Source organism: Bos indicus, chromosome 21, assembly GCF_029378745.1.
Source record: "Bos indicus isolate NIAB-ARS_2022 breed Sahiwal x Tharparkar chromosome 21, NIAB-ARS_B.indTharparkar_mat_pri_1.0, whole genome shotgun sequence".
NCBI classification, from domain to species: domain Eukaryota; kingdom Metazoa; phylum Chordata; class Mammalia; order Artiodactyla; family Bovidae; genus Bos; species Bos indicus.
This window is the reverse complement of record NC_091780.1, coordinates 29,380,082-29,396,979: the sequence shown is the minus strand read 5'-3', so window position 1 is coordinate 29,396,979 and position 16,898 is coordinate 29,380,082. Positions and strand designations below refer to the sequence as shown.

The 16,898-nt window shown below is 53.7% G+C and overlaps 1 protein-coding gene across 2 annotated transcripts in view; it reads right to left on the bottom strand.

The window, feature by feature from the left end:
- Positions 1-16,898, bottom strand: part of PCSK6 (proprotein convertase subtilisin/kexin type 6) — a 169,898-nt gene that overhangs the window by 51,318 nt on the left and 101,682 nt on the right. For both annotated transcript variants that reach the window (XM_070775279.1, XM_070775280.1), the window contains exons 7-10: positions 13,826-13,998; positions 8,407-8,619; positions 4,910-5,010; positions 422-525 (exon numbers count right to left, since the gene is read on the bottom strand). In XM_070775279.1, the coding sequence (XP_070631380.1) occupies positions 422-525; positions 4,910-5,010; positions 8,407-8,619; positions 13,826-13,998 (591 nt within the window). The remainder of the gene's footprint in view (positions 1-421; positions 526-4,909; positions 5,011-8,406; positions 8,620-13,825; positions 13,999-16,898) is intronic.

Below are 16,898 nucleotides of genomic sequence, written 5' to 3'. Positions count from 1 at the left end.
CCATGGACAGAGGAGTCCAGTGGAGCACAGTCCATGGGGTCACAAAGAGTGGGACACGACTGAGCCAATAACACACACACATGACTGACTAGATGTAATGCAGTTTTCTTTTAGAATATATTCCTTTGTGTAAAAAAAAAATAGGCAAAAATTTAAAGAGAACCATGAAGTCAGTATCGGTACTGGGGCCCCTGACATGGCAAAGGTCATGAGGTTTAGGGAGCCCAATACTCAAGTGACTGTAGGTACTCTGCTTAAACTACTAAGTTCGCACTCCTCATTCTTGTGACACACAATTACTGTTGTCTGGGGGTTTTTTTGGTGAGAAATCCATGTTCCCCCATACAGGCTCTGGAAGGTCACCCACAGGCTCTGCCCGGATGGCACCTGGCCCTGCCCAGCCCCCGAGTCTCGGCCGCACCTTTATGACCGGCACCGTTCACCTTCCAGTCGTTTGCTTTGAGGTGGGCCGGCCTGGACGTCTTCACCAGCAAGTGCTGGACGTCCCTCCAGGTCAGCTGGCTGCTGCAATGACACAAGGACAGACAGCTGCACTCACATCAGTTAGCAATGCCGACCGCCAGGTCCATCGGAGGCGGGGCATTGGGGGCTGGCCTCGCTCCTGTACTTGAGGAGGCCCCAAGACACTACCACTTGGCAAGGGTAGATGTCACACCCTCTCGGTCAAGAATCAATTTTGATCCTCGAAGCCTGAGATAAGACGGTGCAGCAGGTGACCTGACACCTGGGGAAGTCCAGCCTTGGGCCACAATCCCCCTGAATCCATGAGATGACGGCACTGTGTGTTAGCATGTGGTGGGAAAACCTGGGCTGGTCTGCACCCCGTGAGGGAGTGCTCCGTGTACTGGGGCACGCCAGCCATTTCCTGTCCATACCCCACTCCCAGGACTACTGGCCACACATTAGAATTTGAGATTCTAGATACTCTACCTTTACGATATATGCATTCTGGTGTGGAATACAGGCACTTTGTTAAAGAACACTTGCCTACTACAAAAAATGCAGATAAGATATCCTTGCCTGCCTTTTCAACACTTCTCAACACAAGCTCTCAAGACCCCTCTGTCCACAGTGCTAGGACTGCGTCACCGACAAGAGCAGACCCAGTCTTCGACGTCTCCTCCTCAACAGCACCTGCCTGACCAGTCCTCACAAACATCCTTCCAACTGCCTGCTCTTTGTGTGTTTGAAAACATATATAACGTGAAATGCACCATCTTAATGGTTCTTAGACATACAGTCAGTGCCATTAAATACATTCCCTGTGCTGTGCAGTCATCACCACCGTTCACCTCCAGAGCTTGATCATCTTAAGCCACCGAACCTCTACACCCATCAAGCACTAACCCCCCTTCCTCCTCCCATCCCTGGCCCCCACTCCCACCACCTTCCATCTGTGAATCCGAGGACTCCAGGTGCCTTACATGAGTGGAGGCATGTGGGATTTGACCCTCTGTGACTGACTCAGTTCATGCAGTGTGATGCCCTTGCTGCTGCAGGGGTCAGGTCTCCTTCCTTCTCTGTGGCTGCACAGACCACACTAACCTATTGATGGATGCCTGAGGCACTTCCACCTTTTGCTATTGAGTAACGATGCTACAACATGACCATAAAACCATTTATTTGAGCCCCTGCTTTGATCCCTGTGGGTGCACACCCACAAGTGTAATTGTTGGATCACATGGTAATTCTTTAATTTTTTTGAAGAGCCATTACAGTTTTTTAACAGTAGCTGCACTGTTTTACTTTCCCAACAAATGTCCCCTCTTTACCTGCGAGACATTCATCTGTAGCTTGGGTCCTGGGGGGGTGTGTCCTCCTCCCTGGGGGCTCTCACTCCCCGGTCCTAGCCCTGGCCTCCTCTGACTTCACCACATTCTCTCCACTGTGCTTGTCCCTGGCCAGATATTGGCCTCCTGGCTGCCTCATCGCAACTGCTTCCATTGGTCCAGTTTCCAGATTTTCCTTGGCACAAACTGACCTGCCATCCCCTCATCCACAGCCCCACCTGAGGACCACAGCCAGCCTCACTGTCAGAGGAGGACCTGCGGCCCCAGATGCCCAGGGCCACGTCCTCTGGCAGACAGGTGGGTATAGACCACACCTCTGACAGAGAGGCCAGGTGCAGGACATGACCCCTGCTGGAGAGTTTAGGGACAGGTCACGCCCCCTGGAGGAGAGGTCAGGCACAGACCATGCCCTCTGGTGGAGAGGGGACAAAGGTCATGCCCTCTGGCAGAGAGGGGGCCACAGGCCGCACTCTCTGGCGTAGAGGCCAGGCACGGACCATGCCCTCTGGTGGAGAGGGGGCATAGTCCGCACCTCCTGGTGGAGAGGCCAGGCATAGACCACATCCTCTGGTGGAGAGGGGGCAGACCACGCCCTCTGGTGGAGAGGGGGCACAGACCACACCCTCTGGCAGTGAGGTTGGGCGCAGACTCCTCCCCCTGACAGAAAGACCTGGCACAGGCTCTGCAGTCCAGATGGCAGATGTGGCCACAGCTCATCCTTGCTTGTTTGGGCTGGTCCCTGCTCATGACTGGAGAAGGCAATGTCAACCCACTCCAGTATTCTTGCCTGGAAAATCCCATGGACGGAGGAGCCTGGTAGGCTGCAGTCCATGGGGTCACTACGAGTCGGACATGACTAAGCGATTTCCCTTTCACTTTTCACTTTCAAGCACTGGAGAAGGAAATGGCAACCCACTCCGGTGTTCTTGCCTGGAGAATCCCAGGGATGGCGGAGCCTGGTGGGCTGCCATCTATGGGATCGCACAGAATTGGACACTACTGAAGTGACTTCACAGCAGCAGCAGCAGCTGCTCATGACCGTGGGGCCCACAAAGATGCAGAATGCCTCCCCTCGCCCTGGAAGCTCAGCATAAGGCACCAGGAAGCCTGGGCTTCAGTGCTGACGACAGAGGGTCCAGAAAGGGAGGCTGTGAGAAACTATTTTCCTAGGGGGAAACCCACCTCGTTTCTGATGATAGAAATAAAGTCGCACTCACAGTTGTATGGAAACATATCTAAGAAATGGTGTTGGACATGGTTTCTCATGAAGAAGGGACTGATGTGACATTCCAAAATGGCCCTGAACTCCCGGCTGACCCTCGGGGCTGTTCTCGCACACTAGGCTCTTCCTTCATCTTGTCATGTGCTGCCTGCTAGCCTCCTGCTGGAGAGCTTCTCTCCTCTCCTGGGCGACCTGGCTTTGCCAGGAAGACACTGCACACATGAGCAGCGGTCTTGGCCCTGGAGCCTCCAAAGCCCCTCAGCTGAGGCTGGCAGCATGCCCGTTACAGCTCCTTCCTCCCTTGACCAACCCTTGCACTTACACGCTCTAAGTGGACGCTGTGTCCAGTGATGCCTGCCATCTGTAAAATTCTGAGGGCTACAATGATGAGGAGATAGCGATCAGGGAGTTCGTGAGTCCACAGGCCAGGTTTAATGGAACGAGTGGCACAAAACAGGGTTTGTTTTCTATATATCCTCAGCTAACAAAATTCCTTGCATGTTTCCAAAAAGGGAGGAAAGAAAATATAAAACAATGAATCACTAAGTATGTGAATGCAACTTTCCACACAAGTAACTATTTAGTATTTTAAAATGAGCCCCAGGACACAGAAGTTAAAATTTTGGCTTGAAAATCAAACATACCTGTTTCTTTGTAAAATGGGTAGCATTTGAGTTTTATGCTTTTTCTCCTGATGTGAATCAACAAACAAAACACACATAATTAGATGGACTCAGCAACCCAAACACAACTTCTTACAATCTCATCTGCAGCAAATGACTCTTTCAAAGCCACAGGTTGTTGCTGGGAGCCACTGTTGATGTTTAAACTAAAACCTGTTTGATTCTATGACCGTATGTAAAGTGGACCCATCCAACACATGGCAATTTTGGGGTTTTTATGTGGCTTGAAGCAGATAAAGCATCACCACTCACGAACCCCCTTGACAGAGGGCAGCTGTATTGACCTAAAGTGTGATCTGGGGTGTAGTGCAGGCTTGAGGTTTGCGCCCACCAGCTCCCTGTGCCCCTATGAAGGCAGGAGGCTGTGAGCTTGAAAAAGGGAGAGACAGGAAGGAGCCTCTTGACTCCTATTAAGGACGGCCTGAAAAAGGAAGACATCTGGACATCTGCTGTGACATGGGCAAACCTGGAAGACACTGTGCTGAGTGACGGACAAACACTCTGTGACTCCACTCATTTGAAAGCCCGGAAGAGTCAGACTCAAAGACAGAGAACACAGCTGTGGTCGCCAGCTGTGTCCCTTCCCCAAAGTCACACGTGGAAACCAGACCCCCAGGACCTCAGATGTAACTGCCTATGGAGATGGGATCATAAAGAGGTTGTTAAGGTGAAATGGGGTCCATACGGTAGGCCGTGATCCAGGGTAACTGGTGTCCTTATGAAAGGATCTAAACACATACATGACAAGGAAGCCTGGTGTGCTACAGTCCATGGGGTCATAAAGAGTCAGACACAACTAAGTGACTGAACAACAAACACACACATTCAAAGAAGGCCACGTGAGGACATGGGGAGAAGATGACGCACCAAGGAGAGAAGCCTCAGAGGAAACCAGCCCTGAGACACTCAGTTAGACCTCGGGCCCTGGGACTGTGAGACGGAGCATCTCCTGTCTAAGCTCTGTCTGTGTGATTTTTTGCAGCAGAGCTGTCTTTTGGGGACAGGAGCTGTTTGGACAAAGAGGGACGTCCTGCAGGAGGTGGTGGAGACAATCATACAACAGTGAATATGCTTCATCAACTACACACTTAAAATGGCTTAAATGGTAAATTTTACATTATGTGTATTTTGATACATTAAACACTTTTTAAAAAAGAAGAAAGGTAAAGAAGGGAAGGCAGGTAAGAACTTACTTTGCTTCCAAGGCCAAGGCAATGATACCGGCAACCATGGGGGCCGAGACCGAGGTTCCAGTATGGCCGTCTGTGCAGCGCTGACGCAGGTCTGTGGTCACCTGGCGGGGAGGGGAGGTGGGGAAAGCAAGCAGCCAGGTCAGAGGCTGCCCAGGACACTGCCCCAGGCAGGCTGACTTTGACCTAGGGACGGAAGAGGTGCTACGCAGACACATCTCAGGGACAGAGGTTTCCACGGGTCTGGCACCCCCCAGAGCAACAGGCTGACAGTCGGGTGGGGAGATGGGGTCGCAGCCACACACCCACACCTCTGCAGATGTACCCTGAGACTCCACGGAGAGACAGAATGAAACAGAGGGGCCTCCACAGCAAGACTGCTTGCCAGGGCCCCCATCAATGACCCCAAAGTCACCCCAACTTCAGAGCAGTGTAAAAGACACGCAGGCGCCAGGTGGCCCAGAGAGCATCTCTGCTGTGAGCCAGAGGCCGAGGATGGGTCAGAGGTCACAGACCACCCCTACCAGGATGTCCTCCTCGTAGCTGGCAGTGTCCCAAAGCCCCCACCCTGTCTGCTGCAAGAGCTACACGCAGAGCACCCTTGGGCAGGGCACGGACTCTGAGTCTCACCATGGCACGGCCCGACTGCACCCCCCTGAACTGAGGTGGTGACCTCATGGAGGCACAGGCAGGAGACATCTACTATGCTAGGAGGGGGGCTGGCCCTGCAGTGACCCTCATGCTAGTGCAGATGGAGCGAAGGCTGCCACCCAGCCAGCTGTTAAGTCAGGGGTTTATCCTGGATGATCCAGCAGGCCCGATGTAATCACAGGCCCTTACATCTGTCAGAGAGATGCGGCTCAAGAAGGACTCGATCTGTGCTGCTAGCTTTAGAGAGGATGCTGGGGATGCAAGCCAGGAAGGTGGGTGGCCCACAGCAGCCAGGAACTGGCCTCGGCAGCCAGCCCATGAGGAGACGGGAGCTCAGTCCTAAAACCACAAGCAACTGAGGTCTGCCAACATGCAGGATGCGTACTGGACAGGCCCTCCTGTTGAGCCTATGGAAAACACGCAGCCCAGCTGACACCTGGACTCAGCCTCGTAAGGCCCAGAAAATAGGCCCATGGAGGCTGCTGCACTTGTGCCCCCAGAGCTGTGAGATGGCCCAGCTGTGCTGTTTCCAGCTGGGAATCTTGGGATCATTTGTTATGGTGCCAACAGGAGACTAACATACCTGTAACTGCCAGGCTCCAGCCACCCATCTGCAAATCCCTGAGAAAGAATTTCCCCTGTGGGGAGAGTCCAGAGCCTCTTACAAACAGTGTCTTTCCTTTGTCAGGGCTCAGCGAGGTCGACCATCACCCGGAGAGAGGGAGCCCGCGCGGGTCACACACATAGGAAGACTCATGGGGTGCTGGCAGGGACCAGCCTACTCCCCCTCTTCGAACCTGGAGAGGTCAGGGCACCGCGAGGAGGATGCACCCCCTGTGACTCCAGGATCCTCCTCCCAATGGGCTACTGACACACCCTTCCCAGGGCTGCTGGGGAAGCAACACCGGTGCCTGGCACATGCCTGTGCTCAGTCCAAACTGGCAGGAGGGAAATGGGGGTGTCTGGGCAGAAGACCGAGCTTCCAAGAGCAGGGCAGGCCTGGGGCTGGCTCTGCAGCCTCAGAGAAAAGGGTGTGAGCAGAGGAGCCTCCCCTGGCTGGCAGAAGGGGATAGTGGAGCCAGGGTGGGCTGCCCCTTCCTGAGACCCTCTGTGCTGCTGGGGCATGGCGTGGCCGGGGTAATGAGAGTGTGAAGGAGGGACAGGTGCCGTCTCAGCACCAGGCAGTCATTGCCGTCGGCACTCAGTGCACGAGAGCGACAGGGGCCCCAGCTATGCTTGCCATCGGACGCCTGCCCGAACACAGACAAGGGCTGCCGAGCATCCAGCACAGGGCGCGCCCCCTGGCTGGGTCTCTAAGGGACTCAGAGCAAACACCTTGCCTTGGATGAGTTGAAACAAAATCACCTGCCACCCGTGCTACCAGGGAAGGGCCCTGGACAGCAGCTGCCCACTGTTTTCTCCTCCGCCCTCTGCCCAGTGACACACAGTTACTGAACGTCAGGGCTCAGAGAATTCTTCATGAAGAGACGGAGGAATACAGGCATTCTGTAGCTAAGGTGTGTGTTCATGCATGTACACACACACACACACGCACACACATACACACACGCATGCACCGGCTATGTGATTCATTAAGCACACAAAGCTGCAAGCCCTGCTTGCACCATCCCTCTACTCCAGCCCAGGCCTCTGACAGGTCCTAAGTCCAAGCTCAAACCAGCTAGATATTTAAAGCAACAGGACACCATTCAGCATCTCAGCCCCATCCGAGGGGTGCCTGTTCCAGCAGAAAGGAAAGTTAACAACTTAATGAGTACTTTCATGAGCTGGCCAAGGCCAATGCCAGGCTGGCAGCAGAAGGACCGTTGATCCTCCCGGTACTGCAGAGGACAGTGGGCAATGGGAAGCCTCAGGCTCCCACAAGAAAGTATAAAAATGTGCCTGCAAATAACATTTACAGATGTGGCCAGGCAGCAGGAGAAATGAAAAGAAGCCAGGGAGTTTTCAGGTTAAACCACGCCTGGCCAGCTCCAAGGTCTCATTTTTTAGACATCTAAAAACCATCCTAAGGACTGTGCACTTCAATTCTGCATTGACTTCAACTTGAAACCCTCCCCTCCTACCTTTTTTAAAGTATGAAAGCACCTGGGGAAGGAACAAGCATGAACTTTACCCATACACTAAATTAAAAGCTATTTCTAAAAGATAAACTACACTGATTTATGTTCGTTGAAGCCACTGCAGCAGACAAAACCACTCTCAACCTAAAGGGTGTAGAAAAGTCCTTTTGTGAGGAAGGGAACACCCAAGACTCTTGGATTTCTAAAATGTTTCAGCGTAGAGCCAAGACTTTCTCTCCTTCTGTTTTACACGTGGAAATTGAACGGGCCAGTTGGACCCCAAGCAATGTGACCGCAGAATTTAGAAAGCTAAAAAAAGACACTGTGGTGAGAATGCACCCCATTCTTACAGGGTATTTTTAGACCCCCCGAGCCAGAGAGGGTTTTAATTGATATTCTGTGCCAAAATTAGAAAGGCAGGGTCCGAGGGAGGCTGCCAAGGGCCTGGGGTTTACCTCCAGGCACAACCAGTTCCTTGATGGCGAGGCTGAATGCGGCTGAGTCTGAACTGCCCTAACGGCCTCCTGGCCGGGAACCCTGCCCTCCTCGAGCCCCGGGAGGACTCATGGGACCAGGAGAAGGAGCCGTTCCCCCTGGGAACCCCCTCTGGACTCATGGGACCATGACCAGGAGACCCCACTCCGCAGGGCCCCCTGAGGCCTCGTGGGACAAGAGCAGGAGTCACCGCTCCCTGGGGCCCCTGAGGACTCATGAGACCAGGGGCAGGAGCATCCCCCTCCCACCCCCGAGACCCTTCTCCGGACTCACAATTCTGCGCTCGTAGAAGGCCCCGCTGCTGTAGGTGGTGGCCAGGGTGGACGCACACTCCTCCAGGTACCAGGGCCTGTGGCCGTTCTCGGTTGTGCTGCTCACGGAGATGGTGTAGACGCTATTGGTGTAGCCATCGCAGGAGCAGTGGTCCCCCTCACGGCCGCCGTTCCCCGATGCCCAGACAAAAATGGAGCCCAGGCCTTGCCGGCCCTGGATGGGAGGGTGGGGACAGGTGTCAGCCCTCACTGGACGCCCCTGCTGGCTGGTCTCAGCCTGGCCCAGCACACCTCCCCCAGGAGGAAACTCAGAAGGATGCCACTTGGACCAGATGGGGGCCCCGAGTGTGTAGTTTCTGGGCTTCCTCTTGATGTTAACAGAGTCCTTGGCAAAACTCTGGATCTATCAGAATGACTGGACGGTACTGAGGAGCGCTCCCTGCTCTTCAGGGGAAGATGCAGGCCCTCCCGTGACCTGACCTGTCCTGTCCCAGGGCCATGCCAGTGCTTTCCTCTGTGGCAACCCATGGTCATAAACACCACACTGCACCCCACGTATGCTGACATGGGAGCTGATGGATGAATCTAACTTTTCTGAATTGCAAGAGCTAGTCCTGGGAGGGAGGGGATGAAGGTTCTGCAAAACCAGCTGCAGATGCACCCTTCCTGGGGAGCAAGATCCTCGAAAAGCAGGTGGCCCAGGACCTATGGGTCAAGGGCCAGGTGCCAGAATGCCCAGGGCCATCCTAGGAGAGTGCCCCAGGGCCTCCACAGGGCCAACACTGAAGCGCTCAGACTGCCAGCTTGGCCAAGCTCCATCCTCACCCACGGGCCCAACCAGGCTCCTCCAGCCACAGACACCGGCTGAACAAGCACACCAGTGCCAGATGGAGCTGACCCGTTGGTCCAAAGGCAGGACCTGCTAGTGGGTGCAGTTGGCCTCAGAGGGTGGAGCCAACACCCGTCTCCAGATGGGCAGGCGCCCCAGGCTCCTCACCCCCTACCCCCTCATCCAAATATGCAGGAGGAAACCCAGGCTTTCCCCAACTACTGGCCAATTTAAAGGAAGCTTTCAAAGGAATCCTGCAACCCTGGTAGCTGTTTGAAGCCCTGCTTCTGATGGGATGCAGACACGTGACCCTGGCACCCAAGGCCACCTGGGTTAAGGTACCCACCTTCCCCGGAGGCGCCAGGACACCCCACATGTGGACCAAGTGGACCCCAGGGCCTGCCCTCTTGTGCCGGTTTGTCTTCACTCCAACATTCCCGCCAGCTCTAACCTGGGGCTTGAAAGACAGCCCAGCCCCCCGCACAAAGCTGCCTCATCCACTCTTGTTCACACATCTCTGGGGAGTCCTATCCCGGTGGCCAGCACAAAGGGCAGTTGCTAGAAGGACTGAGGACACGGGTTTGTCTGTGCAAGTAACACACACAAAGGTCATACAAAGCAGGAAGAATCCGAATGAAATTCAATCAGAGCCTGTCTCTGATTCTCTCACGCGAATCATCTCTGGACACCTTCACCTTCAGTCCTCACCACACTGCAGGTTACTGATCAAAGGCAGTGGGAGCTACATTCCTACTCCTGCTTTGTAGAGTGCTGCTTACATTTGTAAGCACCCACACTACTCACACCGCCCACACTCATGAGTGCCCACAGTGCCCACACTCATGACCACCCATACTCGTGAGTGCCCACACCACTCACATGGCCTGCACTCGTGAGCGCCCATGCTGTTCACACCACTCACACTTGTGAGCGCCCATTCCACTCACACAGCTCACACTCGTGAGTGTCCACACCGCTCACACTCATGAGCGCCCACACTACTCACATGGCCCACACTGCTCACACTACCTACACAGCTCACATGTGAGAGGACAATGCCTGGGTCTCACTACGTTGCAGGTATGTGCTTGGCTGGTCCAGGTAAGCCCGAGTCTGTGTTTCTAATGAGCTCCCCAGTGATGCTGGCGAACAACAGAGGCCTAAATACCAAAAACTTGCCTCTCCTCACCCTGTACTTTGCAGGGACCCCTGACCCCTGAGTTCTCACAGGCGTCAGAGCATCCAGAGCCTCTCTCCCTTCTGAGAACAGTCTCCTGGAAAAGAGCATAGGAACGGGGCAGAGGAAACACCCAGGGCGGAGGTGTAAGGAACGTCCAAGCTGTCTCTGAGGACTGTGTGTTCACATTCCACATCTTCTGTTCACCTGGAAGCCACGGGGTGGAGGCTCTAGGGCAGTGGTCCCCAACATTTTTGGCACTAGGGACAAGTTTTGTGGAAGATGATTTTTCCAGAGATTGGGGTGGGGGTGGTTTTGGTATGGTTCAAGCACCTTACACTTATTGTGCACTTTATTTCTATTATCATTACATCAGCTCCACCTCAGATCATCAGGCATCAGATCCTGGAGATGGGGACCCTGCTCTAGGGTGAGGACGTGTCAACCCCAGCCGTGAACTTGCACTTCTGTTCAGGAAGACACCACCTCCGCTCCTCAGAATGTGTTTCGGCATCTTGCCAGGGAAGCAGATGGCTCGTCTGTGGGTATGGAATGCTAGTGAATGCTAGGCACTGGACCCAGCCAGTGCCTTCAGCCACAGTGTGGTAGACTCTCCCATTCTGGGTGACCAGCCACATGAGGACCAATATCCAACACCTCTTTATGCTAAAGTACAGCATCTGATGGTGCCTACCAGAACCTGCACCATCTACCAAAGATGCAGTCGGGTTTTACAGGGGAGGCTGCAGGTGACAAGTGGGGCATCAAGGAGGAAAACAGACGGAAGAATGTGGTTTGGTTTGAGACCATCAAATTTCTAGGAGGATTTTCAGTGACAGCTTCTGACAGTTGCAATTTAAGGTTCCTATGTGACATATTTTATTCAGAAAGACTAAAAAAAAAACAATGCAGTGACCTCAGTATCTCAGGAAACTGACACGAGTGGCAGGAACCACGCGGTCCCTCTGCAGCTTCTGCACTCCTGATGGCTGAATGAGGCCAGCGTGGCTCAGAACTCAGCATGCGGAGCCCTCACAGCTCCCGACACTCCACTCTCTACAGCTCACCTATACACCCGAGAGAGGTCAGGCCCAGACAACCAGCCTGTCTCCTGGAAACAGCTCGTCCTCAGCTCTCAGAATCTTTAGAAATCATCTCATAGAAATGGCCGACACTCAGGATTCACATCTCTCAAAAAGCATCTTCAGGGACGACCCTGGAGGTCCTGTGGCTCTGACTCCGCGCTCCCAATGTAGGGGGCCCGGGTTCGACCCCTGGTTGGGGAACTACATCCTACATGCTACAGCTAAGAGCTCACACCTGCAACTAAACTGCCCATGTGCCACAACTTAGCCCCGGTGTGACCAAGTATGTGAATAAAGAAAATATCTTTAAAAAGCAGCATCTTCCATTCAATAAAAGTGGTCTCTAACTTACACCTAATTTTAGGAGGTTCCCCTTGGTGTCAAGAGAGCCACATGACCCAGCACACGAGGGATGCTGGAAATTGGGGCAATGAGATCTGCGCATCTGGCAGCGGCTAACGTGCCCGCGCCTGACCTCCCAGCACCCTGTGAGCTCGGCCACTCGCCGAGCTGACTGAAGAGCCTGCACATCTCCTCGGGATCATGAGGATAGAGGAAGACGTCTGTGTCCTTTGTGTAGCTATGGACGTGCTGATGTCTACCTGTTCCCCTCTTCTTTTGTCTCATGAGTGTCAGGGTAAGCACAGAGCTGTGAGGGACGTGAGAACGGAGCCCCACTCTGGTCACTCACTTGTCAGACATTCAAGCCCTGAGTGGCCGGGGAGGAGAGAGGGCAGAATAAGAAGCCTCACACTTGTGTACAGTATCACGTGGCCCGGAGCCACCAGACCATGGGGTCTGGGGCTGGGGGTGTTTCAGGAGACAAACACCCCAGCCCCATAGAAGGGAATTAATAGATAGAAAGTGACCAAACTCAGCACATCCAGAAAAGTGACCAGATTGTATTATTCAGACAAAGGAAATCATCAACAAGGGCCTGTGGAGGGGGGCGGGGTGGGGTGCAGAGGGTGGAAAGCCTTGCTTTCAGGACAACCACTGGTACCATCTGACTTGTTAACTATGTATTGACCACACTTTAGTCATGGTGCACAGTTTATGATAAAATAATAACTTTAATAATATGGTAAAAGTATATAAATAATAAGATGTGGTTGACCCAGCCCCGCTGTCCTATCTCCCACAGGAGAAGTCAGAGGCATAAACCCTGCCTCGGGAGGCCTAGACTTCCAGCTCTAACCTCGCCGGCATTGCCTGGCCACCCAGGGCCACCGGGACACTGACCACAGGCCAGTGTCTACTCCAGGAAGCTGTCCTCGCCCAGAAATCCACTGTGCCCCCTCCTTGTGAGACCTAGGACCCTCTGCCCCAGCTTTCCTAACTCACAAGGACCCAGAACTGACAACCATGGAGTGACTGGGGTGTCCTCCTCTGCCCCCCTTGGCTGATGGGTTGAAGGCCCATGCTCAGGTGTTTGCTCTGACAGCCCCTGGTGGGCTCCACCCAAGATGTCCTAAATGTCTGGGTGGCACACTGGCGGGGAGGGAGCACCATGGAGACCTGATGCCTTGGGGTTGCCAGGTGAGCACACAGCCTGTGATGGACGCACAGAGCTCCAGGATGGGGGTCCTGTGGGCAGGTGGGCTGAGTCCCAGACACCCTTCCACCTGCAGAGCCCCATTAACAGGCCAGGCGGTCAGTCTAGGACCCCCACCACCCAGCTGCACACCCCAAGATGGGGGCTGTCAGGCTGCGAGGCAGAGTCCTGGGGCTGGCAGGTAAGCTGCGGGCACCTTGGGAGCAGCAACTCTGTAATGAAATGACGTCCCTCTGCTCTGGTTTCGTGGGTAGCTGCTACCCTGAGCCCCCACTTGACTTCTCCCTCACTCTAGCCCTGGTCCCACCTCATCCTGTGTCGGGGCTCTCCCTGAGTCACTCCGACTGTGTGTGTGTGATCCTCAAATTTATTTATATATTTATTTAACTGGGGGGAGCGGTATGTAGGGTCTTGCTTCCCTGATCAGGGACAGAACCCCTGCCCTCACACTGCAAGTGTGAAGTCTTAACCACTGGACCTCCGGTGACGTCCCTCAAATTTATTCACTTCTACCTACATGACAAGATTTCTCCTTACTTCTATGTTGGTTACTTAATATGACAGACTGCAAACCAGCATGAAGCTGATCCCTTACTCGTCTCTTAAAGGGTGAGAAGTAGAGCCCTTCAATGCACAGAGAAGATCGTCTTGGGTTTGTAGAATTGCTTTTAATATTATGTTTTTGGCTTCTTTATTCTTTCTGGTTTTTAATTGTTGAGAGCCCTCACTTTGCCCCTCACCCTGCCCTCCCACCGCGGCTCTGGGTCACCACACCTTTCTGATGCCGTGCTCGAAGGCCTGTCTGGCCAGCCGGCCAGGCCCGTCCACCGTCTTGCCATCATCGTCCGGCCCCCAGCTGGCGCTGTAGATGTCGATGTAATTGGGTCTGGTGCCCAGAGACTTGGCCTCCACCACATCGGTCACATCTCCATCCAGCATTCGGATGCCTGAAAGCACAGGCGGATGTGAGAGCTGTGTGGATGCTGGCCCCTCGTGGGCAGGGTTCCCATGTACAACATCGGGCCCCACACTCAGCTGGGACCCCAGCCACTAGCAACTCCCGCCCTGACAGCCTGGAAACCCTGCTTGAACACAATGTCAGAGAAATTCACAGCAGAACAAGAGGGACTCAGACCTGAGCACCATCACAGGTTCAATGATGGCGCCCACAGCCACGTGGGCCCTGGCTAAGGCCTGAGGGAAGGCTGAGGTCACCAGACGTCCGGCTCCTTGTGGCTGGATGGCCTCAAGAGTGAGCAGACACCAACGCAAACTGCTTTACCTGCTGGCTCCACCTGCTCCCCACTCCTTCACCCTCCATGGACCACAGGCTTGTGTTCCCAGGCTCAGGGTTGACCCCCTAACCCCATGCCAGCATATCTGGAGGCAGGACTTTCAGGAGGTTCAGATGCGGTCATGAGGGGCCAGGACAGGACTAGCAGACTCAGGAGAACTGATGGTGAGAGCGTGCCTCTCATCTTCTCTGCCACGTGAGAACACGGATGGCGGTCATCTGCCAGCTGCCACGCTATGGGGCCCTCACGAGAAAGCAGTGGGCTGGCACCTTGAACTTGGGTTTCAGCCCTCCAGAGCTGTGAGCCACAAGGGCCTGTGGTCTGGGCCGCCTGGTCTGTGAGATTTTGTCATGGCTGCCTGAGCGGTTTGGACCCTCAGGTGTCTGGTAGCAAGATGCAGAGCTGCCACCATTGTTCAAGCCTGGATGTGACGGCACAGGACGGGGGGTGGGGGCGGGGTGGACACCTTGTCACCAGCTCCGGAGAGGAGGCCTGGGGAGGAGGCCCCTCACCCATGGAAGGTAGGGGGAACATGGTGCAGGCCACCAGGGAGACCCTGCCCAACCACCTGTTGTAACCAGTTAGTGACCACAGGGCTACCTCATCTCCCTAAGCTTCTGACGTCTGCAATGTGCAGTGATGAAAGCTGTCAAATCTGCTGAGGCGCCAAAACATCTAAAAAGATGGTTCATATAACGTGCCTGGCACATGGTAAGTGGCCACTGTGTCAGCAGCTAGTTCTGACCCTATCAGTAAAAACCGGGGCAGTAGACCTACCTCCAGGGGCTGTTAACAATAACTACTTTTTACCTTTATTTTTAAAACATTTACTATTTGACACATGAAGGATTGCCTGGTACACATGTTACAAGCCTATTAAATAAAGCCTGGTACACATGTTAGTTACAAAGCCTACTAAATAAATAACAGACACACATGAACCTCCATCTTGGGAAAATATGAACTTGAACACTTGAGGCCTTGACCCAGGCCTTGACCCAGAAATGTGCATTAGTTTATCCACTGCCTTAACAGTGGGCGCTTTAATATGAGTGGAAGCAGGCTTAAATAACACAGCGTGCACTGGGAATTCATCCTTTGTCAGTTACTTATGTTATAAATACCTTCTCCCAGTTAGTGCCTTGTCTGCTCACTTTGTTTACGATGTCTTTTGATAAATAGAGGTTCTCGGTTTGAATAGAGTAAGAGCCGAATCTTCTTTGGGCTTGTCAGCATCTGTGGAGGATGGACCCTCCGTGCTGTACTTTCTCCTTTCTGATTTCTGGGGGTTGACAGCAGTCAGCATGGCCCCTAAAACCATGCCTCCCGGTCTCCGGTCTGTGTGTCCAGGGCCCGTGTCTCCATGGCTGTGTCACAGATGGGACCTTGGGGCTCTTGGAGCCATGAACACTGAGGAGGGGCCACAACCAGTACAGGATGCTGGCTGCTTCGTGGGGCAAAGATGCAGCCCCGGGGCAAGATGAAGCGCAGAGTGCTTCAGGGGGAAGAGAGCAGGGGCTCGACAGTCCAGGGGTGGAATCACATCCCAGCTGCATCTGGCCTTGGGCCAGGGTCTCACACTCTCTGAGCCCATATTTTCCACAAAACCTGCTGGGGCAGTCAGGAGGATAATATAACATTGGGGCCCTGATGCCCTCTTCTTTCTGAAAAAAAGCAGCTGCTTTCTTCATGTCCTTATCTTTGGCAATGGATTCTCCTGGCAAGAGACCCCGCTGACCATACACACAGCCAAAACCAAACCAGTTCTGTCATCTAGGTGGTGACAGTAGCCTGCCACCCTCAGGCCTCTCCAGGCCAGGGATGGGTGGTGGAATGCCAATGTCTGAACAGGAACAAGATGCCAGGAGACATCCCCCAAGTACATAAAAACAGAAGACCGGAATGCTTCCCGACACCTCTCACATGCCTCCTCCAACCTGGAAGAAGAGTGACTGATGTGTGAGGAAGAAAGCATGACATACTGAGATTTTAATTAAGCATCTGTTTTCCCAACACTGACAAGCTGCCAACAAGGAAAAGGTAAATATTTCCAGTGGAGACCTGCTGTTCTGATATTAGCATTAAATGCTAATGGCTCTCTGGAAATGCCCAACTGAAGAAAACAGTCATCATTTCTTTAATGAAAAAAAAAAAGACTCATAAACTGTCAGGTACAAAAATAATGTGGACAAACCATCTGGATTTGGTTTGTCCTGGTTGTTGGTGTGCCCACACCTGGGCAGCAGGCTGGGTCCAGGGCTCCCGGAAACGGGACACACGGGGCTGACCTGTCCACTCTGAGGTCCCATTTAGCGAATGAGGTGGGAGAAGTGTGACGAGGAGGATGGGGAGGGGGCTTTGCAGGGCCTGCTGGGCAGCTCAGCCCCTGGCAGAGTCACATCTGGGAAGATTGCACAGCTGGGCTTGCCGCAGTCACCTTTCCACAGACTGACCTGCACCCACAGCAGCCTCACTGTCCTGAAGAACCCGACGAAAGCACTGATTTTATAAGTTTCCTGAGGAAGTTAAAAAAACCACCACAATTTTCTCAT